Source organism: Amblyraja radiata, chromosome 7, assembly GCF_010909765.2.
Source record: "Amblyraja radiata isolate CabotCenter1 chromosome 7, sAmbRad1.1.pri, whole genome shotgun sequence".
NCBI classification, from domain to species: Eukaryota; Metazoa; Chordata; class Chondrichthyes; order Rajiformes; family Rajidae; genus Amblyraja; species Amblyraja radiata.
The window spans coordinates 87,451,315-87,477,002 of record NC_045962.1 but is presented as its reverse complement, the minus strand read 5'-3'; the positions used below and the strand labels follow the sequence as shown (position 1 = coordinate 87,477,002).

The window sequence follows — 25,688 nt, the reverse complement described above, 5'->3', positions numbered from 1 at the left end:
TCCTTGAGACTCTTGAAAGGTGCCCATAAATAAAATTTATTATTATTATTATTATTATTCACTGGTTTGTTTTATGTGAGGGGTGGGGTAGGGGGTTGGGGGAAACTTTTTTTTAATCTCATACCTTGCCGGAGATGCGATTGTTTTCCGGATCGTATCCCCGGTCACTCTGCGGCCTAACACCATGGAGCCGGAGGCCTTGTTCAAGACTGACTTTGAGCCCCACCGCGGGGACGTGGACTTGCCATCGGAGCCGATCCCTAGCCTGGGATCGACGCTGCAACCGCGGCCTACGGATTCCACCATCGAGGAGCTCGCTGTCTCGGGTAAAGACCGATGTCAGGAAGCTACAAACAAAGCAGAAGGTTTCGACCAGCCCCGACCCGGGGTCAGATTGCCCGGCGTGGGGGAGCTGAGAATCCCCCCCCCAAAGTGGGAGCTTGATCGCCCCGACGTGGAGGGCCTGACTGCCGGCTACAGGAGCCAAGATCGTCCCGTTAATGGAAGATTCGAGGCCCCCGACCGCGGGAGAACAAAGAAGGGAAGAGATTGAACTTTTTTTCGCCTTCCATCACAGTGAGGAATGTGGAGGAGTCACTGTGGTGGATGTTTATGTTAAAATGTATTTTGTGTGTTCTGGTGCTTTTTATTGGTATGACTGTATGGCAAATGAAATTCCTCGTATGTTGTAAAATATACTTGTCTAATAAAGTATGATTATGATGATGTTTATGATGGATAGTCTTTCCACTGAGCATGCAGCAAGCGCTTTTCACTGTATCACGGTACGCGTGACAAAAAAACTAAACCAAACAGATGGGATCACATAATTAGCACCATGGTCAGCACCGACATGGTGGGCTGAAGGGCCTCTTCCTGCACTGTACTGTTCAATGTGTGGCTACGTTCACCCCAGAAACAGGGTGGTTAGAACTTTAATTTTTGGTTAAGTGTGCATCGTGTCCATTATTCAAAACTATAACCACAGAAGCAACTGTACTAAATATCAATAATGTATTTCCAGTTAGCATCTATCCTTATAACTATAAAAGTCTGATCTTGTATGTGGATGTGTGAGTGTGCATTTATTTGTTCGTGTGCGATCACTTCTCGAAATAAACGACACGCTAACGGTAATATTTTTACATATTCCGGTAGAGATTTATCCTGTGAAGTCAAAAATCTCCTTATCTGAAAAATTCATGCATTATTTCACGAGTTATTAATCAAAATGTTTACAAATCCGCTAAAAGTTTGAAATCAAAAAGCCTGTTTTTCGCTGATGACGTCACAATGAATCTGCCTGCCTGCCGTCTGTTCACGCTGCGAGTGACGTCACCCCCCACCACTCCCTCCTCCCCGTTATTCAAAAGTCGACTGAAGACCAAAGATCATAGCTGAAGACTGCGGCGGCCTTTGGTTGATGTTCGCCTGCTCGCGCCTCGGCTCGGCTCCTGTACCCGAGACATCCCGAGAACCCCCGTCGACGCATGCTCGCGCCTCGGGTTTCCAGAGAACACCCGCGAGCTATGATCGACGCACGCTCGCGCCTTGGCCCGGGTTTCCTGAGAACTTCCAAGAGCTCCAGAGAGCTTTGGTCAACGCACAGAATATTTTCTCGTCGCATTCCAACCGATATTTCCGAAGTTTTTTAAAGTTTTAATCGTTTGTTTAAAAAAATGAGCGGCTTTTCAGTGATGATGTCACAGTGCCATTTCACAAATGTGTAATCACAATGGATCTCATTTACATATGACATCACAATGGGGCCGGGGTGGGAAATTGCAACCTTCACGTGTTTCCACGAATGCAATCAACCTGGCGAGCACAATCCAATAGAACAAGTTGTCCAGCCCCCCTCCCTAATTACCTCTCCCTCCCTCCCTCTCTACTATCCTCCCCCCCTGCCCTCTCTACCCCATCCCCCTCCCTCTCTATCCCCCTCCACCTCCCTCTCTACTCCCTCCCCTCCCTCTCTATCCCCCTCCGCCTCCCTCTCTACTCCCTACCCCCTCCGCCTCCCTCTCTACCCCGCTCCGCTTCCCTCTCTACCCCCTCCCTTCCTCTCTACTCCCTCCCCCTCCCTCTCTACTCCCTCGTGCTCCCTCTCTACCCTCCTCAGTCCCCCTCCCAAACGCGCCTGCGCAGTTGGGGGCTATGTGTGAGTGGATAGGGCGGGGGATGGGGGAAAAGGAGCGAATTAATAATATTCATATAATATCAAGGGAGGGGGGGGGTGTTAGTTTGTGTGTGTGTGGGGGGGGGGGGGGGGTGGTTAGCCTGTGTGTATGACGCCGTTGAGGGGACGGGACCCAACGGGTTCCACTTGATCTAGTCAACAATAAAACTCAAAAGGCACTTGCATTAAGATTTATTTCCCAGACAATATACAGGTGAAATTTGTGCCTAATATCAGAATGAGTGGTCTGAAACTCACATTGGTTCAAGTAATCTAAAAGTGCAGCAGGTGGATTTTCCGCTGATGTGTTAAAGGTCAGAGCTGTCCTCACACAATGGAACTCAGAATGTGGAGTTGATGGGACTCAGGTCTGTGGCCAGTTCATTTTCTACCGTCTATTTTAGTCTTGATCAAGGGCACACAAATCCTCATTTTCCTGCAGAAGATAATTGAAGAAATTATTAATAACGATGTACATTTTCAATAATCTATTTCCAAATGTCTTTGACAATAGACAATAGGTGCAGGAGGAGGCCATTCAGCCCCTCTAGCCAGCACCGACATTCAATGTGATCATGGCTGATCATCCCCAATCAGTACCCCGTTCCTGCCTTCTCCCCATATCCCCTGACTCCTCTATCTTTAAGAGCCCCATCTAGCTCTCTCTTGAAAGCATCCAGAGAACCTGCCTCCACCGCCATTCAATATGATCATGGCTGATCATCCCCAATCAGTACCCCAGAGAGGATATCTTTTGGTGGTATTAACCCCCATTCCCCTCTGCCCAATAAAAGGTTGCAAGATTAAGAGCTTCAGCTGAAGAAGCCTTGATGAGTTACAGTGGATAGTAGATAGTTACAATAGATAGCACACACAGTTCCCCAAAGAGAAACTGAATATTTAAGTACAATCCAGGATATTTAATCGTCTTTAGAGACCTTCATACCCACTTAATTGAGCTCTGAGTGAATGGTAGAGAATAACAAATTGGCCAAGATTACAATTGTAATGTGAGACAAAACACAAAGTGCAGGCGTAACTCAGCGGGTCAGGCAGCATCTCCAGAGAAAAAGGATGGGTGATATTTCGGGTCAGGACTTTATTTTAGTCTGAAGAAGGGTCCCCACCCGCAGTCACCCATCCTGCTGCCTGACCCGCTGAATTACTCCAGCACTTTGTGTCTATCTTTGGTGTAAAGCAGTATCTGCAGTTCTTTGTTTCTACAATTGTAACTTCGCAATCTTTGCAAAGGTAGACAAAAATGCTGGAGAAACTCAGCAGGTGAGGCAGCATCTATGGAGCGAAGGAATAGTTGACGTTTCGGGTCGAGTCCCTTCTTCAGACTGATGTGGGGGTGGGGGGTGGGGGCGGGTAGAAGAAAGGAAGAGGCGGCGACAGTGGGCTGTGGGAGAGCTGGGAAGGGGAGGGGAAGGAGGGAGAAAGCAAGGACTACCTGAAATTGGAGAAGTCAATGTTCATACCGCTGGGGTGTAAACTACCCAAGCAAAATATGAGGTGCTGCTCCTCCAATTTACGGTGGGACTCACTCTGGCCATGGAGGAGGCCCAGGACAGAAAGGTTGGATTGGGAATGGGAGGGGGAGTTGAAGTGCTGAGCCACCGGGAGATCAGGTTGGTTATTGCGAACTGAGCGGAGGTGTTGGACGAAGCGATCGCCAAGCCTGCGCTTGGTCTCACCAATGTAGAGCAGCTGACACCTAGAGCAGCGGATGCAATAGATGAGGTTGGAGGAGGTGCAGGTGATCCTCTGCCGCACCTGGAAACACTGCTTGGGTCCTTGGATGGAGTCAAGGAGGAGAGATCTTTGCCAAGTAGTAGGCAAGGGGAAGGGTGGATGGGGAAGGAGGCGTGTGTGGAGGCACTAGTCTAACTTCATTATTTCATGATTTGAATGTGATTTGTTTCCCAGTGGATGAGCTCATGTTCCTCAGTGATAGAAGATTTAGGCTATTCGTCCCATCAAGTCTACCCCATTCAATCATGGCTGATCCATCTTGAGAGTCACATAGGGTCGTCAAAGGTTAAAGGGAGAAGGTAGGAGAATGGGGGTTGATGGGAAAAATAGAACAGACTCAATGGGCCGAATGGCCTAATTCTGCTCCTGTGCCTTATGGTCTTATGTTGTTCTAGCTCATTGACTCTGTAAAAAGAAACTTAATTGTTGTGGTAAATCCTTCTTTCAAATTAACCTTTGGGAAAGGGTGGAAGTACTGCAATATCAAGCATCTTTCCACTTAGTCTAGTTAATAATTAAATGACTATAAATCAAAACTAATGCCAGCATGTTTGACTCAAATGTATCCCCTCTGGTATACACTGTGAATGTTAGCTTTCCTGTTCATTAATTGGAAGCATCTTCTCACACTCAGATGCTAGCTACTTTCAAGTCACTGCCAAGATTTACCCACCACTGGGGCCGACTGATGTCTTTCAGTATCTGCAGTTTAACAGACATTTGACTCCACAGGTGTAAATGTATATAATTGTAATATTACCTCAGATTCCTTGTCTTCATCAGATGAAGAGATTATGCATGTCTCATTAGTGTCTCTTCTTTCCTCTTCTAAAGAAAAAGCAATTATTCATTGGTATTAGTTCAAGTTCAAGGTCCAGTGAAATTTGAGTGACCATACAGCCATACTAAGTGAAAAGCAACAATACACACAGCTGCATAAAATAAAATTTAACATCAACATCCACCACAGTGGAATCCACATTCCTCACTGTGATGGAAGGCAATAAAGTACAGTCATCTTCCTCCTTTGTTCACCCGTGGTCGGGGCAGTTGAACCCTCCGCAGTTCGCCGCTGCCGACGTCCGAGCCCTCTCGCCGGGATGATGGAAACGCCGGCGTCGGGACAGATCGGAACGCGGCATGGAGCTCCCGAGTCGGCCTTTTCTTACCGGAGCTCCACAGGCCCCGTGGTTGGAGCTCTCCACAATCCTCAGCAAAGGATCGCAGCTCCCGATGTTAAAGTCCGCGCCGGGCGGCTCTTCAGGAAAGGCCGCACCACTCCACGTTGTTAGGCCGCAGGGGGGGGGGGGGGGTACGGAGATTCGATATACGGAGAAAAATCGAATCTCCGTCGAGGTAAGTGATTGAAAAGAGTTTACCCCAATTCCCCCCCCCCCCCCCACATAAAACAGACCAAGAAACGCTAAAACATACTTTTAAAACATACTTAAATTGATTAAAACAGAGAAGGGACAGACTGTTGGCGAGGCAGCCACTAAGGTGGCGCCACCCGGTGGTTCAGTAAAACATATTTCAGAATTCAGACAGCTAACTTGTACAATGGTCATTCTAGATGCTTCCGGATTTCAACAGTATGGCGTGAAGAAGATCTGTGGCAATTCATGGGCATAGAAATTCTTTGACAAAGTGCAATGCTTTTGTTCTCCAAGCAAACACATTTAGTATAAATTGTGCACAAGTCATACATTTCTAAAAGCGCAAACTAAAAGCCCAATTGGATCCCTGCAGCAAATGGATGCATGCAAGGAGGCAGCTGGAGCTCAATATTCACGTTACGCAGGGTGCCGCACATCTGCACAGAGTGATGTCAGTATCTCAGGCTCATGGATGGAGCAGCCCATTCACAACAACGCATCTTTTAACTGAAGAATTGAAGGTTCAGGAACGGCTATATTCCTGCGACCATCAGGTTCTTGAAGCCACCTGCACAATCCCAACCCTGCCTCTACAACAGAACACTATGGTATACCACTTCCACTACTATGGACTGGTTTTGTTATCTATGTTTTAGCATCAATATCTTGGTGTTTGGTCTACTTTCTTTGAAAAATTGTATGTATGATTTATATACCAGTAAGATTGTGTGTGCTGTGTGCTGGTGATGCAGCTGCAAGCAGGATTCTCATTGTAGAGTGATACAGCATGAAAACAGGCCCTTCAGCCCAACTTGTCCACAGCGACCAACTTGTCCCATCTCAAAGGTCAAAGTCAAAGGACAAAGTATCCTTTATTGTCATTCAGACCTTTCGGTCTGAACTAAATGTTGTTGCCTTGCAGTCCTACATATAATAAAATAACAAAACACACAATAAACACAAATTTACCATCCACCACAGTGAGTTCACCAGACACCTCCTCACTGTGATGGAAGACAAAAGTCTTAAAGTCTTTGTCTCTTCCCTCCTTGCTCTCCCTCTGCGCTGAGGCGATCCAGGCCTCCGATGTTGTGACCCCTACGCTAGTCCCACCCATCTACACTAGTCCCACCTGCCCGCGTTTGCCCCATATCCCTCTAAACATGTCCTTTCCATGTCCCTGTCTAATTGTTTCTTAATTGTTGCAACAGTCAAGTCAAGAGAGTTTTATTCATCTTACTGGTATATAAATTCTTGCTTGCTGTAATATCATTGCTGAGGAGACCCGTTGTCTTGTCAAACACATTTCATTGTACCGTTGACCCTGTGTTAACCTACATATGACAAATAAAACTGAACTGAACTGAGTAATATTGTATGGTAATGGTCATGAGAGCCATACTGCTTTAACATGGATATCTTCACCAACACACCAATGACCAATGTCTCTTGCAAGATTTACCTCACAACCCAACTGGAATCTGGGCTAATGCCAGAAATATGTGGCTCAAAGAAGAAACACAACGTTAGCATAATCAAACAATATTAACAAACTGGATTTTTGGTACGTACCTTTATCAGTGAGAGATGGCTGAGTTGAGTAGTCCCTGGAAAGTAATACCATAGTAAATGTTATTTCTTTTTAATTTTATAAAATGTCAAGCTACTAATTCTTCTTGAAATGGTTACTTCATTACACCACAAGAAACTCGAGCAATCTTGTGAAGGGGCAAACTATATAAACTGCACTAATTTCCTTATCTGCGGCAGAAGCCATCAGACCACTTCCCATTCTCAGCCTTGGGCAGGAGCCGCAAGGGTTCGAGTACAGTGCTGAGACAGTATCTTCAAAAAAAATCAAGACAATAACGACAATGTAAACTATTCAATTTGTAACAGCAAGATTTTAAATGTCACTGTCACAATTTTAAAAAAAATTAACAAATCATTTAAATAAAATATTAACAAACAGTTTCTTCCCAGCTGTTATCAAGCAACACAACCATCCCACCAACAACTAGAGACCAGTCCTGAGATTGGAGGAGCAGCACCTCATATTTCGCTTGGGTAGTTTACACCCCAGCGGTATGAACATTGACTTCTCTAACTTCAAGTAAGCCTTGCTTTCCCTCTCTCTCCATCCCTCCCCCTTCCCAGTTCTCCCTCCAGTCTGACTGTCTACGAGACATTCTATCTCGATGTCCCGCCCACTCCCGACATCAGTCCGAAGAAGGCTCTCGACCCGAAACGTCACCCATTCCTTCCCCTCCAGAGATGCTGCCTGTCCCGCTGAGTTACTCCTGCATTTTGTCTACCTCTGACAGTCAATACGGACTGGATGGACCAAATGGCCTCCAATGTTGCAAGTGGTACATAATATCAATGGGTCAATTATAATTGTGAATGGGCCCCACTAGTGGGACAGTCGGGTTCACTGTACCTGGCAGCACTGGTAGGATTTGGAAACATAAATGCAAAAAACATTGATATCGATTACAAGACACCAAATAACTGCAGGTAGCTGATTGGCAGTGAGCAACACTGTTCTTCATTGCTCTCTAAATTGGAGCAAGTGTACGGGGTGAATGAATTGGAGGCAAGTCTAGTTCTCTGTATTTGTGTTTAGTTTCATTTGGTTCAGAGATACAGCGTGGAAACAGGCCAAGCAGCAATCCCCCGTACACTAGCACTATCACACACACTGGGGACATTTATTTATTTTTAAACAGAAGCCAATTCAACTACAAACCTGTACGTCTTTTGGAGTGTGGGAGAAAACCAGGGAGGTCACGGGGACTCCATACAGACAGCACCACCACCGCTGCTAGATAGGCACTCGGTTATGCATGGTAAAGATGGATTATAGATCACGTACAGACAGAGGAGATTAGTTAACTTGGCGTCATGTATAGCATTGAAATTGTGGGCCGAAGGGCCTGGACCTGTGCTGTACTGTTCTATGCGGTATGGACTATGTTGTAAGGAGGTCCAGAGCTAGGATATCTCAGAACCCAAACATTGCAAAGAAATTTATCTTCTGATTTTTCAATCCAGGTTTAACCCTCCCCTGTTTCAGAAGGAACTGCAGATGCTGGAAAAATCGAAAGTAGACAAAAAATGCTGGAGAAACTCAGCAGGTGAGGCAGCATCTATGGAGCGAAGGAATAGGCGACGTTTCGGGTCAAGACCCGTCTTCGGACTGATGGTGTGCTTTAGACTTGAGGTAAAGCGTGGAAACACCGAGTCTGCGCCACCCAGTGGTCACTCTGTGCACTAGCACTATCCTACACAATAGCAATCATTTTTTTTTTTTACCAACGCAAATAATTTCTACAAATCTGTACGCCTTTGGAGTGTGGGAGGAAACCGGAGCACCTGGAGAAAACCCACGCGGTCACAAGGAGAACTCTGTACCGACAGCTCCCGTGGTCAGGATCGAACATGGGTCTCGGACACAAGGGCTTGAACACACTAGAGGCAGGAAACATGTTCCCGATGTTGGGGGAGTCCAGAACCAGGGGCCACAGTTTAAGAATAAGGAGTAAGCCATTTAGAATGGAGACAATGAAACACTTTTTCTCACAAAGAGTTGTGAGTCTGTGGAATTCTCTGCCTCTGCAGTGGAGGCCGGTTCCGTGGATCTCTCTCTAGCTACCTCTCTCTTGAAAGCATCTAGAGAACCGGCCTCTGAGGCAGAGAATTCCACAGACTCATAACTCTGAGTGAATAAGTGTTTCCTCGTCTCTGTTCTAAATGGCCTACCCCTTATTCTTAAACTGTGCGGCCCCTGGTTCTGGACTCCCCCAACATCGGGAACATGTTTCCTGCCTCCAGCGTGTCCAAACCCTTCATAATCCTATATGTTTCAATGAGATCTCCTCTCACTTTCACGCCTGTTTCTATTAACTTCTGTGGTCCAAAAAACAATCTTGTCTCAGCCATGGACATATTCATTGATTCAGTTTCCACCGCTCTCTGGGATAGATTCACAACCTCCTCCATCTCTAGAGTGCCCGTTCAGCAGTTTCCGACGCATGCTCAGCGCGTCTGTGTCACTTTGCACAAAGTTCCTTTCACAAGTTTTGAAGAAAACAGCAACATAAATTGCAGGCAATGTAATTGTCGACATCTGACGCAGACAATACTGACCTTGCTTTCTTTTCCACTTGGCCGAGTAAATTTTTGTAAGTGGCAATTTCTTGCTCGAGCTGCGTCTTTACGTTTAATAGCTCCTGAAACTCATTTGTGTGACGGACAATCTTTTTTTCCAGCACTTTACTGCACTCTCTCTGTCTGTATATATCTTTGTCCTTTTCTATCAGCGAGTTCTTCATTAATTCATCCTTTGGAGAGAACAAGGTTTTCAAGTTGTGAGCATGTTAAAACAGCCAAGGTAGACAAAAACGCTGGAGAAACTCAGCGGGTGAGGCAGCATCGATGGAGTGAAGGAAATGGGCGACGTTTCGGGTCGAGACCCTCGCGGGAACGAGCTGCCAGAGGAGGTTGTTGAGACATGTACTAGCACAATGTTTTGGCCAAGTACATGTATCGGAAAGGTTTAGAAGGATAAGGGCCAAAGGCATGTAGGTGGGACGAGTGGAGATGGGGCATCTTGGTTACCATGAACAAGTTGGGACGAAGGGACTGTTACCATTCTATATGTCTATGTCGGGCTTCCACCTAAGCGCAAGAAAATAACACCGATATATATATATAATTAAAATAAAAGGAAGATACTTACTTTTAATTTCAGCTCATTCACCTCCTTGCGATAGCATTCAAGTTCCTTCTTGGCACTTTCCAATGCTTTGGAATTTGTATCCTCAAACTGTAAAAGTGATTAAAGTAATTTAGACATTCAGGATTCAAGAGATTTAAGAGAGATTATTGTTATGTGTCCCAGATAGGACAATGACATTCTTGCTTTGCTTCAGCACAACAGAACATAGTAGGCATGAATACAGAACAGATCAGTGTGTCCACATACCATTGTACAAATATATACACACATGAATAAATAAAACTGATAAAGTGCAAATAAACAGATAATGGGCTATTAATGTTCAGAGTTTTGTTTGAGTTGAGTTCAATAGCCTGATGGCTGTGGGGAAGTAGCTGTTCCTGAACCTGGTCGTTGCAGTCTTCAGGCTCCTGTACCTTCTACCTGAAGGTAGCAGGGAGATGAGTGTGTGGCCAGGAAGGTGTGGGTCCTTGATGATGCTGCCAGCCATTTTGAGGCAGCGACTGTGATAGATCCCCTTGATGGTAGACATGTGGCTGGAAGGCAGAAATTGCTTTTAAAACATGGGGGGAGGGGGGGCACACAATGAAGCCTGACATCTAGGACAAGTGGTCACCAACCTATGGCCCACGGGCCGGATCTGGCCCTTAACCCGAAATCATGCGGCCAGCGGGCTCTTTTTTTTTCTATTTGTTTTCGCGACCTGGGAACTGCAGGCAGTCCTGGGGCACGCAGGCGTCCTGGGCGCTACAGCCAGACCTGGGGCAGGCGAGCTGACCTGGGACTGGCTGTGGCACCCAGGTCACAAAACATGGGTGGGATTTCCCCCCCCCCACCTCCCAAAACATGGGGGGGGGGGGGGGGGGGGGGGTGAGCCCCCTCCCCACCCCCACACCCCAGGATTTCCACCCATTCGGGCTGGAAAGGTGCATTAAACGTGTGGAGGAAAGAACTGCTGATGCTGATTTAAACCGAAGATAGACACAAAATGCTGGAGTAACTCAGCGGGACAGGCAGCATCTCTGGAGAGGAGGAATGGGTAACGTTTGAAGGAGGGTCTCAACCCGAAACGTCACCCATTCCTTTCCTTCAGAGATGCTGCCTGTCCCACTGAGTTACTCCAGCATTGTGTGTCCACCTGCATTAGCTGTGTGACACACTGAGCCAAGTACATCTTTGCCAACACACATAAAATTGCCATCAGTATACGGGCAGTGGCAGTGGCACCGCAGCAGTAGAGTTTAGTTTACTTTAGTTTAGACAATAAACAATAGGTGCAGGAGTAGGACATTCGGCCCTTCGAGCCAGCACCGCCACTCACTGTGATCATGGCTGATCATTCACAATCAGTACCCCGTTCCTGCCTTCTCCCCATATCCCCTGACTCCGCTATCTTTAAGAGCCCTAGCTAACTCTCTCTTGAAAGCATCCAGAGTATTGGCCTCCACTGCCTTCTGAGGCGGAGAATTCCACAGATTCACAACTCTCTGGGTGAATAAGTTTTTTCTCATCTCTGTTCTAAATGGCCTACCCCTTATTCTTAAACTGTGGCCCCTGGTTCTGGACTCCCCCAACATCGGGAACATGTTTCCTGCCTCTAGTGTGTCCAAACCCTAATAATCCTATATGTTTCAATAAGATCCCCTCTCATCCTTCTAAACTCCAGAGTATACAAGCCCAGCCGCTCCATTCTCTCAGCATATGACAGTCCCGCCATCCCAGGAATTAACCTGGTGAACCTACGCTGCACTCCCTCAAATAGCAAGAATGTCCTTCCTCAAATTTGGAGACCAAAACTGCACAGAATACTCCAGGTGTGGTAATTTTATAGATATACCTTCTGCTTATATTTGTCCATATCTTCTTTATTTCTCTTGGCAAGCTGTTCATACTCAGCATGAATCTCTTTAAGAGCTTGTTCTAGATCTGCTCTGTGTGTGTCGCCCTGTTCAAGGTTTTGTATGTGGTCCACCTTCTTCTGCCAATAAACGCGTTCCTGTAAAAGGAGGAAGGGCCATAAAGGCTACTCAGCATATCACATAACTCATCAACCAATTTTCATTACAATCACAGTAGACTCTCAGTCTGAAGCAGGGTCTCGACCCGAAACTTCTGTCCAGAGACGCTGCCTGTCTCGCTGAGTTACTCCAGCATTTTGTGCCTATCTTTGATATTTATTTAACCTTATACCGCCCAGCCTATCTTCATTTGACTTTTCATAATATGGGATGACACAACGGCGCAGCGGTAGAGTTGCTGCCATACAGCGCCAGAGACCAGGGTTTGATCCTGACTACGGGTGAAGTCTGTACGTTCTCCCTCTGACCGCTTTGGATTTTCTCCACGTGCTCCTGTTTCCTCTCACATTCCAAAGATGTGCAGGTTAATTAGCTTCTGATAATTAGGAGTGGGATAGAACTAGTGGGTCGCTTTCCACCAATTTGCTGGTCGGCGCTTCAGTATCACGAAAAGGTGCAGACCAGCGGCCAAAGGGCTCGTTTCCACACTGGATCTGTAAACTAAACCAGACTACGGTCTACACTGGAGAGTCATCCTATTTAAGGGGTTGGACAGGCTAGATGCAGGAAGATTGTTCCCGATGTTGGGGAAGTCCAGAACAAGGGGTCACACAGTTTAAGGATAAGGGGGAAGTCTTTTAGGACCGAGATGAGAATTTTTCTTTTCACACAGAGTGGCGAATCTGTGGATTTCTCTGCCACAGAAGGTAGTTGAGGCCAGTTCATTGGCTATATTTAAGAGGGAGTTAGATGTGGCCCTTGTGGCTAAAGGGATCAGGGGGTATGGAGAGAAGGCAGGTACAGGATACTGAGTTGGATGATCAGCCATGATCAAATTGAATGGCGGTGCAGGCTCGAAGGGCCGAATGGCCTCCTCCTGCACCTATTTTCTATGTTTCTATGTTTCTATTTATCATTTTCTGCAATATTTAAAAAAATCCCGTTTCTGCTTAAAAAATATAATTTCTTTGGACTCGATATAATTATACAAAATTATGAGAGGCATAGATAGGACAATCAGAGCCACATTTTCCCGGGTGGAAGTGTCTGGAGGAAGGATCTGGAAGAAGGTCTCGACTCAAAACGTCGCCTACTCCTTTTCTCCATCGATGCTGCCTCACCTGCTGAGTTTCTCCAGCATTTTTTTGGTCTACTTTTGATATTTCCAGCATCTGCAGTTCTTTCTTAAACAAAGACTGGAGGAGATAGGTTTAAGGTGAAAAAGGCACTATTTAAAGGAGATGTTTAGGGCAAGTTTTTTATTTGCACAGAGATTTTGGTTGCACTAAGTTTATATTTGGCACAAACAGATAACAGAGAACACAAAGAGACTGATGATGTTGGAGCCAAAATAAAGTCTGGTGGAATATTATTAAACATATAAAATTATAAAAGGACTGGACAAGCTAGATGCAGTAAAAATGTTCCCAATATTGGGCGAGTCCACAACCAGGGGCCACAGTCTTAGAATAAAGGGGACGTCATTTAAGGCTGAGGTGAGAAAAAACGTTTTCACCCAGAGAGTTGTGAATTTGTGGAATTCCCTGCCACAGAGGGCAGTGGAGACCAAGTCACTGGATGGATTTGAGAGATAGAGCTCTAGGGGCTGGTGGAGTTAAGGGATATGGGGAGAAGTCAGGCACGGGTTATTGATTGGGGACGATCAGCCATGATCACAATGAATGGCGGTGCTGGCTGGAAGGGTCGAATGGCCTCCTCCTGCACCTATTTTCTATGTTTCTATATTTCTATGAACTCAGCAGGTTAGGCGGCATCTTGGAGGGAAATGATTTTTTGGGTCAGGTCCCTTCTGCACACTGTTCATTTTACTCCAAAAGGAAGCTGCTGAACAACACTTTGTTTGTGACTATATATTTTACTTTGTGTTTAGCCTAAACTTCTTCTTGTGAATGAAACATAAAGCAAAGGAATAGTTAGATCTCAAGCCGGGTGTTGAGCAGCCATGTTGTTATCTCTGTTGGCGTCAATGTCTGCCAGGCCCTGACACAGCTCCATTTGGTGGGTGGTAGAGCGGGCACCCAGAGATGACATGGTTGGCTGTCTGTTGTTCTGCTCCACATTCACAGGCTGGGCTCTGGCGGAGGGAGCCCCCATCTCCACACGCTGGCATTGAAACACCCAACTCCAGTACCAAGTCTGTTGAGTTTCACCCATGCTCCTCTGGGGAGCTCAGACCCTGGACAGCTTTTATCCGGTTTGCTTAAAAACACCGAGGAACAATTTGGAAAATCTTTATAAAAAGATAAAATCCCGATATAATTTGGTTCCCAATTGTTTCAAGATTCAAGATTCAAGAAGTTTATTGCCATGTCAACAAGTTGATAGGAATGTGTCTTGGTTCGCTCTCAGACAAATACAATACAGTACAATACAACCACCACATACACCACAATAAATAATACAGACAACACTGTACGAAGGACAATATATACAGGAAGGACAGTACCCAGCAGCGTCATGTTAAGCGTAAGTGCAAGTGCAAAAGAAAGTGCAGAGTGATTAGTGCAAATTCAAATATCTGATGGCTTGGAGGTAGGTGCTGTCTCTGAAGCGAGATGTTTTACTTTTAATGCTTCTATATCTCCTTCCTGATGGGAGAAGATTAAAGAGGTGATGTGCCGGGTGAAAGTGGTCTGCTATGATTTTTTTGGCCTTTCTGGTGAGTCTTGTTGAGTAAAGTGATGTCACTGAGGGAAGTCTGCTGCAACCGATGATCTTAGAAGCTCGGCGCACTATTCTCTCCAGCCGTATCTTATCCTGCGAGGTTGTGTGGCCATACCAGACAAGCATGGAGAATGTGAGTATGCTTTCTATGGTAGACCTATAGAAGTGGGTCATGGCTGGTCGACTGACCCTGAATTTTTTGAGCTGCCGCAGGAAGTAGAGTCGCTGGTGGCACTTACTGATTATGAGACTGGTGTTGAGCTCCCATGATAGGGATTGATGTATGGTGGTCCCGAGGAACTTAAAGGAGGTGACCCTCTCAACCACCTCTCCATTGATGAAGAGAGGGAGGAGGGGGGTGGCCTTCTTTCTGAAATCAACAACCAGCTCCTTAGTTTTTGAGATGTTAAGTATGAGGTTGTTGTTCTCACACCACCTTACTAGCTCCTCTACTTCACTACGGTAAACCGTTTCGATGTTATTGGTAATAAGACCTGCCACAGATGTGTCATCTGCAAACTTAAATAACAAGACAGAGTCAGAGTGTGAACAGCAAAAATGTGTGTATACAGAGTACAGAAGAGGTGAAAAAACGCAACCCTGGGGGGCGCCGATGTTCAGGAACCTAGCCAGTGAGACATGGTTACCAATTTTTACCACCTGTTTTCTGTCACATAGAAAGCTATAGATCCGTTTACATAGAGATGAGTTTACATAGAGATGAGTTGTTTTTACTGAGGGCAAAGCGTTACACAATTCAGAATTGTATAACTCTACGACCACGTCTTATTTTTGTTTACCTACAATTCAGAAAGGGTCCTTTCAAAATGCAGCGGGTAAAACAACATTCTAAAGGGGCTGTCCCACTGTACGAGCTAATTCAAGAATTCTCCCGAGATTCCCCTGATTCGAACTCGGAGAATTACGGTAATAGCCGCTCATGGGTATGCGGGGGCTCTCGTGGACATTTTTTCAACGTGTTGAAAAATCTTCACGAGTCTTCACGAGCTTACCGCGTTTCCCGAGTACCTGCCGTTAGCGTTACGAGCCGCTAAGAGACATCCCCGAGCTCCGACGTACCCGCTACGTACTTATCACGAGTTTGATTTTTTCTTTTAAACGAGGGAGAGCTCTTGAATTACCTTGTACAGTGGGACAGGGCGTTTAACGGTACTCACTTGATCACGTATGTCTTCCAGTTGCGCGAGTTGTATTTCCATAAGTTTCACCTTACGTTGAAGTTTATCTGCTGCCACGTTGGTCTCATCGGTTTTCTGAAAGTACAATTTAAGTCAAGTCAAAGTCAATTAGAAAAAAGACTAAAACAGAAACAGCGCCTGGGTTCATTTATGACATCGTAAAATAAACCATTGAGAAATTGAGATTGATTATAGACACAAACCAGGCCGAGAAATTCTCCCAGGTGGCACAATGCTAAACATGTCATCTAACATCGGTCCTTTTACAAAAACAGTCTACAACACTCGAGCAAAAGTCATTTGCCAAAGGTGCGGGCTACACAGAGAGTAACAGGCTAAAGAAAGCACAACTAAAAGGACCTATCCCACTTACCCAATTTTTTCGGCAACTGCTGTGACTGTGACGGGTGCCGGCAAGTCGCTGAAAAAACTGCATGTGGGACAGGCCTTTAAGTCATGTCAAGTCAAGAGTCAAGAGTGTTTATTGTCATGTGTCCCTGACAGGACAATGAAATTCTTGTTTTGCTTCAGCTCACCAGAACATAGTAGGCATTGATTACAAAACAGATCAGTGTGTCCATATACCATTATATACGTAAATACACACATGAATAAATAAAATGATAAAGTGCAAATAACAGATGATGGGCTATTAATGTTCAGAGTTTTGTCTGAGCCAAGTTTAATAGCCTGATGGCTGTGGGGAAGTAGCTATTCCTGAACCTAGACGTTGCAGTCTTCAGGCTCCTGTACCTTCTACCCGAAAGTAGCAGGGACATGAGTGTGTGGCCAGGATGGTGTGGGTCCTTGATGATGCTGCCAGCCTTTTTGAGGCAGCGACTGCGATAGATCCCCTTGATGTTAGGGAGGTCAGAGCCGATGATGGACTGGGCAGTGTTTACTACTTTTTGTAGTCATTTTCGCTCCTGGGCGCTCAAGTTGCCGAACCAAGCCACGATGCAACCGGTCAGCATGCTCTCTACTGTGCACCTGTAGAAGTTAGAGAGAATCCTCCTTGACAAACCGACTTGTGGCCATTGAGTGTTATGCTTGGATCCTGCAGCATGGATACCAAGAGATTTTATGTGCAGTTTGCTTTCCATTTTCTCTCGACCTTGAACACAATCCTCATTTCCCCAAATCAATCACGTCTTTCTTTGATGCCCTAATCCAATTGCATCTTCTCTGAACTATTCCACCCTTTCCGGCCTGTTCTACAGGACCATTTTTCCTGCATCTAGCTTGTCCAGTCCATTTATGATTTATATGTTTCTATAAGATTCCCCCTCATCCTTCTAAACCCCAGTGAATACAAGCCTAGTCTTTTCAATCTTTCCTCATATGACAGTCCCGCCATGTTCCCAATGTTGGGCGAGTCCAGAACCAGGGGCCACAGTCTTAGAATAAAGGGGAGGTCATTTAAGACTGAGGTGAGAAACAACCTTTTCACCCAGAGTTGTGAATTTGTGGAATTCCCTGCCACAGAGGGCAGTGGAGGCCAAGTCACTGGATGGATTTAAGAGAGAGTTAGATAGAGCTCTAGGGGCTAGTGGAGTCAAGGGATATGGGGAGAAGGCAGGCACGGGTTATTGATTGGGGACGATCAGCCATGATCGCAATGAATGGCGGTGCTGGCTTGAAGGGCCGAATGGCCTCCTCCTGCACCTATTTTCTACGTTTCTAAGGCAAGAACGGGGTACCGATTGGGGATGATCAGCCATGATCACAATGAATGGCGGTGCTGGCTCGAAGGGCTGAATGGCCTACTCCTGCACCTATTGTCTATTGACTGGGTGGACAGTTTTTCTTGCTCACGGCACAGGGGGACTGCAAGCATTCCCAGTGTTCTTGGAAAGATAGCAAGCTACCATCCTGATTTACTGCAGTCCTCGTGACGGAGGTACTTATCTTGCAGCCACACCAGAAGCTCCAGGAATCCCATCTTGCGACAATGCAGGAAGAGGGATGAATTTTCCAATCATGGTGGAATTTGACTAGGTGTACTTGCTGGGTGTGTAGCTAATGTCCCAGATGGAAGAATTCCACATTTGGAAGGTACCTCCAAACAAAATCCTGAAGAGATACAGTCAGAAAACTTCCACCCCACTAGCCGTCACATACAGCAAATAATCCTCCATCATTTTCACCATCTCCAACGTGACCCCACCACTCGCCACACATTCTCATCTCCCCCCCTGTCTGCTTTCCGCAAAGACCGCTCCGTAACTCCCTAGTCAATGATTCCCTTCCCTCCCGCACCACCCCCTCCCCGGGCACTTTCCCTTGCAACCGCAAGAGATGCTACACTTGTCGCTTTATCTCCCCCCTCGACTCCATTCAATGCCCCAAGCAGTGTTCCAGGTGCGACAGAGGTTCGCCTGCACCTCCTCCAACCTCATCTATTGCATCCGCTGCTCTAGATGTCAGCTGATCTTTATCGGTGAGACCAAGCGTAGGCTTGGCGATCGTTTCGCCGAATACCTCCACTCGGTCCGCATTAACCAACCTGATCTCCCTGTACTCAGCACTTCAACTCCCCCTCCCATTCCGAATCCGACCTTTCTGTCCTGGGCCTCCTCCACGGCCAGAGTGAGCACCACCGGAAATTGGAGGAGCAGCACCTCATATTCCGCTTGGGCAGTTTGCACCCTAGCGGCATGAACATTGAATTCTCCAATTTCCGATAGCCCTTGCTGTCTCCGCCCCTTCTCAGCTCTCCCTCGGGCTCCTCCTCTTCCTTTCTCCTTTCTTCTCCCCGCCGCCCCCCACCCTACATCAGTCTGAAGAAGGGTTTCGGCCCGAAACGTTGCCTATTTCCTTCGCTCCATAGATGCTGCTGCACCCGCTGAGTTTCTCCAGCACTTTTGTCTACCTGAAGAGATACAGGCATGTATGGTACAGAGGTAAAGACAGCATTTGCAGTTCCTCCTTATTCCAAGTGGTATTACGTTTTCCTTGCTGAAGCTGTAGTTATCCAGACAAGTAATATTCTTGTGGAGGAAGGAACTGTAGATGCTGGTTTACACTGAAGATAGACACAAAAAGCTGTAGGAACTCAGCGAGTCAGATAGCATCTCTGGAGAAATGGAATAGTGCCCTCCATTATGTTTGGGACAAATACCCATCATTTATTTATTTGCCTCGGTACTCCACAATTTAAGATTAGTAATAGAAAAAAAAATCACGTGTGGTTAAAGTGCACATTATCAGATTTTAATAAAGGCCATTTTTATACATTTGTGTTTCACCATGTATAAATTACAGTAAAATCTGACAATGTGCACTTTAACCACATGTGATTTTTTTCTATGACAAATCTCAAATTGTGGAGTACCGAGGCAAATACATAAATGATGGGTCTTTGTCCCAAACATTATGGAGGGCACTTGTAGGTGTCGTTTCGGTTTGATACCCTTCTCCAGTCTGAAATGACACCTCTTCTCCAGATATGCTGGCTGTCCCACTGAGTTACTCCAGCTTTTTATGTCCATCTTCCAAGTAATATTCTTGACAGGTCGTGAAGATGATGGGAAGATGATGAGATGATCAGCCATGATCATATCGAATGGCGGTGCAGGCTCGAAACTGGGGATGGGGACTGGACATTGTGCCTTCCCCCACAGTGGTAACCATTGTGGGGGGATGATTTTTTGTGTGTAATGTGAATATGTTAGTTTGTGTCCAAGATGGCTGTCGGAAGGGAGAGTGGACGCTGGCGCGCTTTAGCTGCCACTGCTCTCTCTTCACATTGTGTTTTGATTTTTTGTCTTTGGAGCGAATTCTGTCTTTAATTTGTGTATTGGTGATGTCCTTATTATGATGTGTTTATTGTTGTTTTTTATTGTATTGTATGTATGACTGCTTCAATTTCGTTCAGACTTCGGTCTGAATGACAATAAAGGCTATCTAATCTAATGTAATCTCCTTATTATTTATTTTACTCCGACTATATGTTTTTTCTCTCTTGTTAATTTTCTGTAAGGTGTCCTTGAGACTTTGAAAGGCGCCCGCTAATAAAATTTATTATTATTATTATTATGTTGTAAATGTGAGTGCACCTGGTGCCAACAATTAACATTTCAACACAACCTGCCCTGGTGAAAATCAACGTCCTCAGGACCCCTTTAAAATCAACCTATAAATCTAACCCTCTGAGGGGGGAAAAAAACACCTTCACATCACCTATCCTACTTATGACCCTCAGAAATGTGCTTACCTAGTGAGTCTGCTTTCACAAGCCAGTTATTCTAAACAGCCATTCGGCACAGAAACAAGTCCCTTGGCCAAACTTGTTGATGCCTATCTGAGCCAATCCCATTTGCCTGCATTTGGCCCATATCTGTCTAAACCTTTCCTATCCTTGTACCTATCCAAATATTAATTTTTAATAAAAACATGGCATGTGTACCTGCATTTACCACTTCCTCTGGCAGCCCATTCTACATACCCACCTCCCTCAGTGTGTCATCTTAAATCCCTGCCAAGGCTCGGTGCTGGGACCGCAGCTATTTACAATATAAATTAATGATTTAGATGAAGGGATTCAAAGTATCATTACCAAATTTGCAGATGACACAAAGCTGGGTGGCAGTGTGAACTGTGAGGAGGGTGCTATGAGGATGCAGGGTGACTTGAACAGGTTCTGTGAGTGGGCAGATGCAGTTTAATGTGGATAAATGCGAGGTTATCCACTTTGGTGGCAAGAACAGGAAGGCAGATTATAATCTGAATGGTGTCAAATTAGGAATTGGGGAAGTACAACGAGATTGGGTGTCCTTGTTCATCAGTCACTGAAGGTAAGCATGCAGGTCCAGCAGGCAGTGAAGAAAGCTAATGGCATGTTGGCCTTCATAACAAGAGGAGTTGAGTATAGGAGCAAAGAGGTCCTTCTGCAGTTGTACAGGGCCCTGGTGAGACCACACCTTGGGTATTGTGTGCAGTTTTGGTCTCCAAATATGAGGAAGGACATTCTTGCTATTGAGGGAGTGCAGCGTAGGTTCGCGAGGTTAATTCCCGGGATGACTGGACTGTCATATGCTGATAGAATGGAGCGACTGGGTTTGTATACACTGGAATTTAGAAGGATGAGTGGGTATATATTATTGAAACATATAAGATTAAGGGATTGGACCTGCTAGAGGCAGGAAACATGTTCCCGATGTTGGGGGAGTCCAGAACCAGGGGCCACAGTTTAAGAATAAGGGGTAGGACATTTATAACTGAGATGTGGAAATAAATTTTCACCCAGAGTGTTGAGAAACTGTGGAATTCTCTGCCTCAGAAGGCAGTGGTGGCCAATTCACTGGATGCATTCAAGAGAGTTAGATGGAGCTCTTAAAGATAGCGGAGTCAGGGGATATGGGGAGAAGGCAGGAACGGGATACTGATTGGGGATGATCAGCCATGATCGCAGTGAATGGCGGTTCTCGCTCGATGGGCCGAATGGCCTACTCCTGCACCTATTTAGGCAAAAACAGGAAAGCAGACTATTATCTAAATGGTGGCCGACTAGGAAAAGGGGAGATGCAGCGAGACCTGGGTGTCATGGTACACCAGTCATTGAAAGTAGGCATGCAGGTGCAGCAGGCAGTGAAGAAAGTGAATGGTATGTTAGCTTTCATAGCAAAAGGATTTGAGTATAGGAGCAGGGAGGTTCTACTGCAGTTGTACAGGGTCTTGGTGAGACCACACCTGGAGTATTGCGTACAGTTTTGGTCTCCAAATCTGAGGAAGGACATTATTGCCATAGAGGGAGTGCAGAGAAGGTTCACCAGACTGATTCCTGGGATGTCAGGACTGTCTTATGAAGAAACACTGGATAGACTTGGTTTATACTCTCTAGAATTTAGGAGATTGAGAGGGGATCTTATAGAAACTTACAAAATTCTTAAGGGGTTGGACAGGCTAGATGCAGGAAGATTGCTCCCGATGTTGGGGAAGTCCAGGACAAGGGGTCACAGCTTAAGGATAAGGGGGAAATCCTTTAAAACCGAGATGAGAAGAACTTTTTTCACACAGAGAGTGGTGAATCTCTGGAACTCTCTGCCACAGAGGGTAGTCGAGGCCAGTTCATTGGCTATATTTAAGAGGGAGTTAGATGTGGCCCTTGTGGCTAAGGGGATCAGAGGGTATGGAGAGAAGGCAGGTACGGGATACTGAGTTGGATGATCAGCCATGATCATATTGAATGGCGGTGCAGGCTCGAAGGGCCGAATGGCCTACTCCTGCACCTAATTTCTATGTTTCAATGTTATTGTCTATTGATTCATCTACCCTGGGAAAAATTGACCAACAGCATACCTATCCCCCTCATAACTTTATATACAGGTAGTTAAGTTAGCGTTTCCAAAACACACTGGATATAACACAGTTGATGAATTAGGGATGCCTTTTGAATAATACGAGCTCCAGAATATTCAGCACCCAAACACAATACTCCGCAGAGCAATAATGCAGATATGATTCTGGGCCACGCAATTAATTAAGTAATACTGCCAATTGATCACCACGCCGCATCCAATGTCAGGACCACAAAAACAAGTGCTGGAGTAACTCAGCAGATCAAGCAGCGTCTCTGTAATGCATGGATAGGTGACGTTACCTACCCATGCATTCCAGAGATGCTGCCTGACACACTGAGTCAATCCAGCACCTTTGTTTTGTAAACCAGCATTTGCAGTTCTAAATGTCCACATCCTCAGACCAAATGTAAATAATTGGTAGAATTACCAATTACCACTGCCAAGGTAAAGTGAATTAAGGTCATGGAAGTGATTTAAGAACTTTGAAATGTATAGTCTGCATCTGAGAGCTTGCATTGGACAGGAGTGGTGGGATAAGTTTAATAGAATAGAATAGAATACCATTTATTGTCAAACAGACATGGTTCGTACGAAAATTCGTAACACAATTTACATAAACATCCATCACAGTGAGTCTCCAAACACCTCCTCACTGTGATGCAAGGCAAATGTCCTGTGTCTCTAGTCTCTTCCCTGTTCTTTATTCTTCTCCCGAGGTGACCGGGGCTCCCGATGTTAAAGCCCCCGGCGGGCGATGGTAAGCCCCGCGGTCGTTAAGGCCGCGCCGGGCGATGTAATGCCCAGCTCCGGGTCAATTTGACCCCGCAATTCGGGCGGGAGAAGTTGCCGTTGCAGGAGCTCCAAAAAGCGGTCTCCCACCAGGGACCCACGAGCTCCCGATGGTACCGTCCACAGGGCCTGCAGCCGGAGCCTCTGAAGCTCCGAAGTCAGGTCGCAGCCGCACGCCAACACAGCTCTCCATGTTCCGAAGTCAGCCAGTTCCGCGCTGGCGAGTCCGCAGGCTCCGCGACTGGAGCCCCGGGTCGATTCCAGTCGGAGGCCGCCAGCTCCACGATGTTAGGCCCAACGTCAACGGAGACCCCACAGGGAAAAGGTCGGGTCAGGGGAGAGATGAAAACGTTTAAAAAGTCCCCCCCCCCCTTCCACATATACACATCTAAAAAATAAAACGAAAAACAGGGGACAAAACGGGACAAAAAGAAAGAAAAGACAGGCAGAAAAGGAATAGTGCCCTCCATTATGTTTGGGACAAAGACGTTGCCTATTTCCAACGTTGCCTATTTCCTTCGCTCCATAGATGCTGCTGCACCCGCTGAATTTCTCCAGCACTTTTGGCTACCTGAAGAGATACAGGCATGTATGGTACAGAGGTAAAGACAGCATTTGCAGTTCCTCCTTATTCCAAGTGGTATTACGTTTTCCTTGCTGAAGCTGTAGTTATCCAGACAAGTAATATTCTTGTGTAGGAAGGAACTATAGATGCTGGTTTACACTGAAGATACACAAAAAGCTGTAGGAACTCAGCGAGTCAGATAGCATCTCTGGAGAAAAGGAATAGTGCCCTCCATTATGTTTGGGACAAAGACCCATCATTTATTTATTTGCCTCGGTACTCCACAATTTGAGATTTGTAATAGAAATAAAAATCACGTGTGGTTAAAGTGCACATTATCAGATTTTAATAAAGGCCATTTTTATACATTTGGGTTTCACCATGTATAAATTACAGTAAAATCTGACAATGTGCACTTTAACCACATGTGATTTTTTTCTATGACAAATCTCAAATTGTGGAGTACCGAGGCAAATACATAAATGATGGGTCTTTGTCCCAAACATTATGGAGGGCATTTGTAGGTGTCGTTTCGGTTTGATACCCTTCTCCAGTCTGAAATGACACCTCTTCTCCAGATATGCTGGCTGTCCCACTGAGTTACTCCAGCTTTTTGTGTCCATCTTCCAAGTAATATTCTTGACAGGTCGTGAAGATGATGGGAAGATGATGGGATGATCAGCCATGATCATATCGAATGGCGGTGCAGGCTCGAAACTGGGGATGGGGACTGGACATTGTGCCTTCCCCCACAGTGGTAACCATTGTGGGGGGATGATTTTTTGTGTGTAATGTGAATATGTTAGTTTGTGTCCAAGATGGCTGTCGGAAGGGAGAGTGGACGCTGGCGCGCTTTAGCTGCCACTGCTCTCTCTTCACATTGTGTTTTGATTTTTTGTCTTTGGAGCGAATTCTGTCTTTAATTTGTGTATTGGTGATGTCCTTATTATGATGTGTTTATTGTTGTTTTTTATTGTATTGTATGTATGACTGCTTCAATTTCGTTCAGACTTCGGTCTGAATGACAATAAAGGCTATCTAATCTAATGTAATCTCCTTATTATTTATTTTACTCCGACTATATGTTTTTTCTCTCTTGTTAATTTTCTGTAAGGTGTCCTTGAGACTTTGAAAGGCGCCCGCTAATAAAATTTATTATTATTATTATTATGTTGTAAATGTGAGTGCACCTGGTGCCAACAATTAACATTTCAACACAACCTGCCCTGGTGAAAATCAACGTCCTCAGGACCCCTTTAAAATCAACCTATAAATCTAACCCTCTGAGGGGGGAAAAAAACACCTTCACATCACCTATCCTACTTATGACCCTCAGAAATGTGCTTACCTAGTGAGTCTGCTTTCACAAGCCAGTTATTCTAAACAGCCATTCGGCACAGAAACAAGTCCCTTGGCCAAACTTGTTGATGCCTATCTGAGCCAATCCCATTTGCCTGCATTAAGGCCGTTAAGGCCGCGCCGGGCGATGTAATGCCCAGCTCCGGGTCAATTTGACCCCGCAATTCGGGCGGGAGAAGTTGCCGTTGCAGGAGCTCCAAAAAGCGGTCTCCCACCAGGGACCCACGAGCTCCCGATGGTACCGTCCACAGGGCCTGCAGCCGGAGCCTCTGAAGCTCCGAAGTCAGGTCGCAGCCGCGTGCCAACACAGCTCTCCATGTTCCGAAGTCAGCCAGTTCCGCGCTGGCGAGTCCGCAGGCTCCGCGACTGGAGCCCCGGGTCGATTCCAGTCGGAGGCCGCCAGCTCCACGATGTTAGGCCCAACGTCAACGGAGACCCCACAGGGAAAAGGTCGGGTCAGGGGAGAGATGAAAACGTTTAAAAAGTCCCCCCCCCCCCCCCTTCCACATATACACATCTAAAAAATAAAACGAAAAACATGCAACAAACGGGACAAAAAGAAAGAAAAGACAGGCAGACTGCAGACGAGCCGCTGCCACAAGGTGCCGCACACCCAGCACTTTTGTTTTGTAACACATGGTGTTAGAGTTCAGGTGTGTCCAAGGTCTATGTCAAGGAACAGGAAGAAGTCAAGTTTTCAATTAAAGTGTTCAGATAAAG

At 45.9% G+C, this 25,688-nt stretch overlaps 1 protein-coding gene across 1 annotated transcript in view; it reads right to left on the bottom strand.

Moving 5' to 3' along the window:
* Positions 1-2,312: 2,312 nt before the first annotated feature.
* LOC116974873 (vimentin-like) overlaps positions 2,313-25,688 on the bottom strand; it is a 42,122-nt gene continuing 18,746 nt past the window's right edge. The window contains exons 3-9 of the mRNA XM_033023485.1: positions 15,933-16,028; positions 11,889-12,047; positions 10,052-10,138; positions 9,460-9,653; positions 6,883-6,917; positions 4,695-4,762; positions 2,313-2,615 (exon numbers count right to left, since the gene is read on the bottom strand). Coding sequence (XP_032879376.1) covers positions 2,580-2,615; positions 4,695-4,762; positions 6,883-6,917; positions 9,460-9,653; positions 10,052-10,138; positions 11,889-12,047; positions 15,933-16,028 — 675 coding nt within the window. The 3' untranslated portion in view covers positions 2,313-2,579. The remainder of the gene's footprint in view (positions 2,616-4,694; positions 4,763-6,882; positions 6,918-9,459; positions 9,654-10,051; positions 10,139-11,888; positions 12,048-15,932; positions 16,029-25,688) is intronic.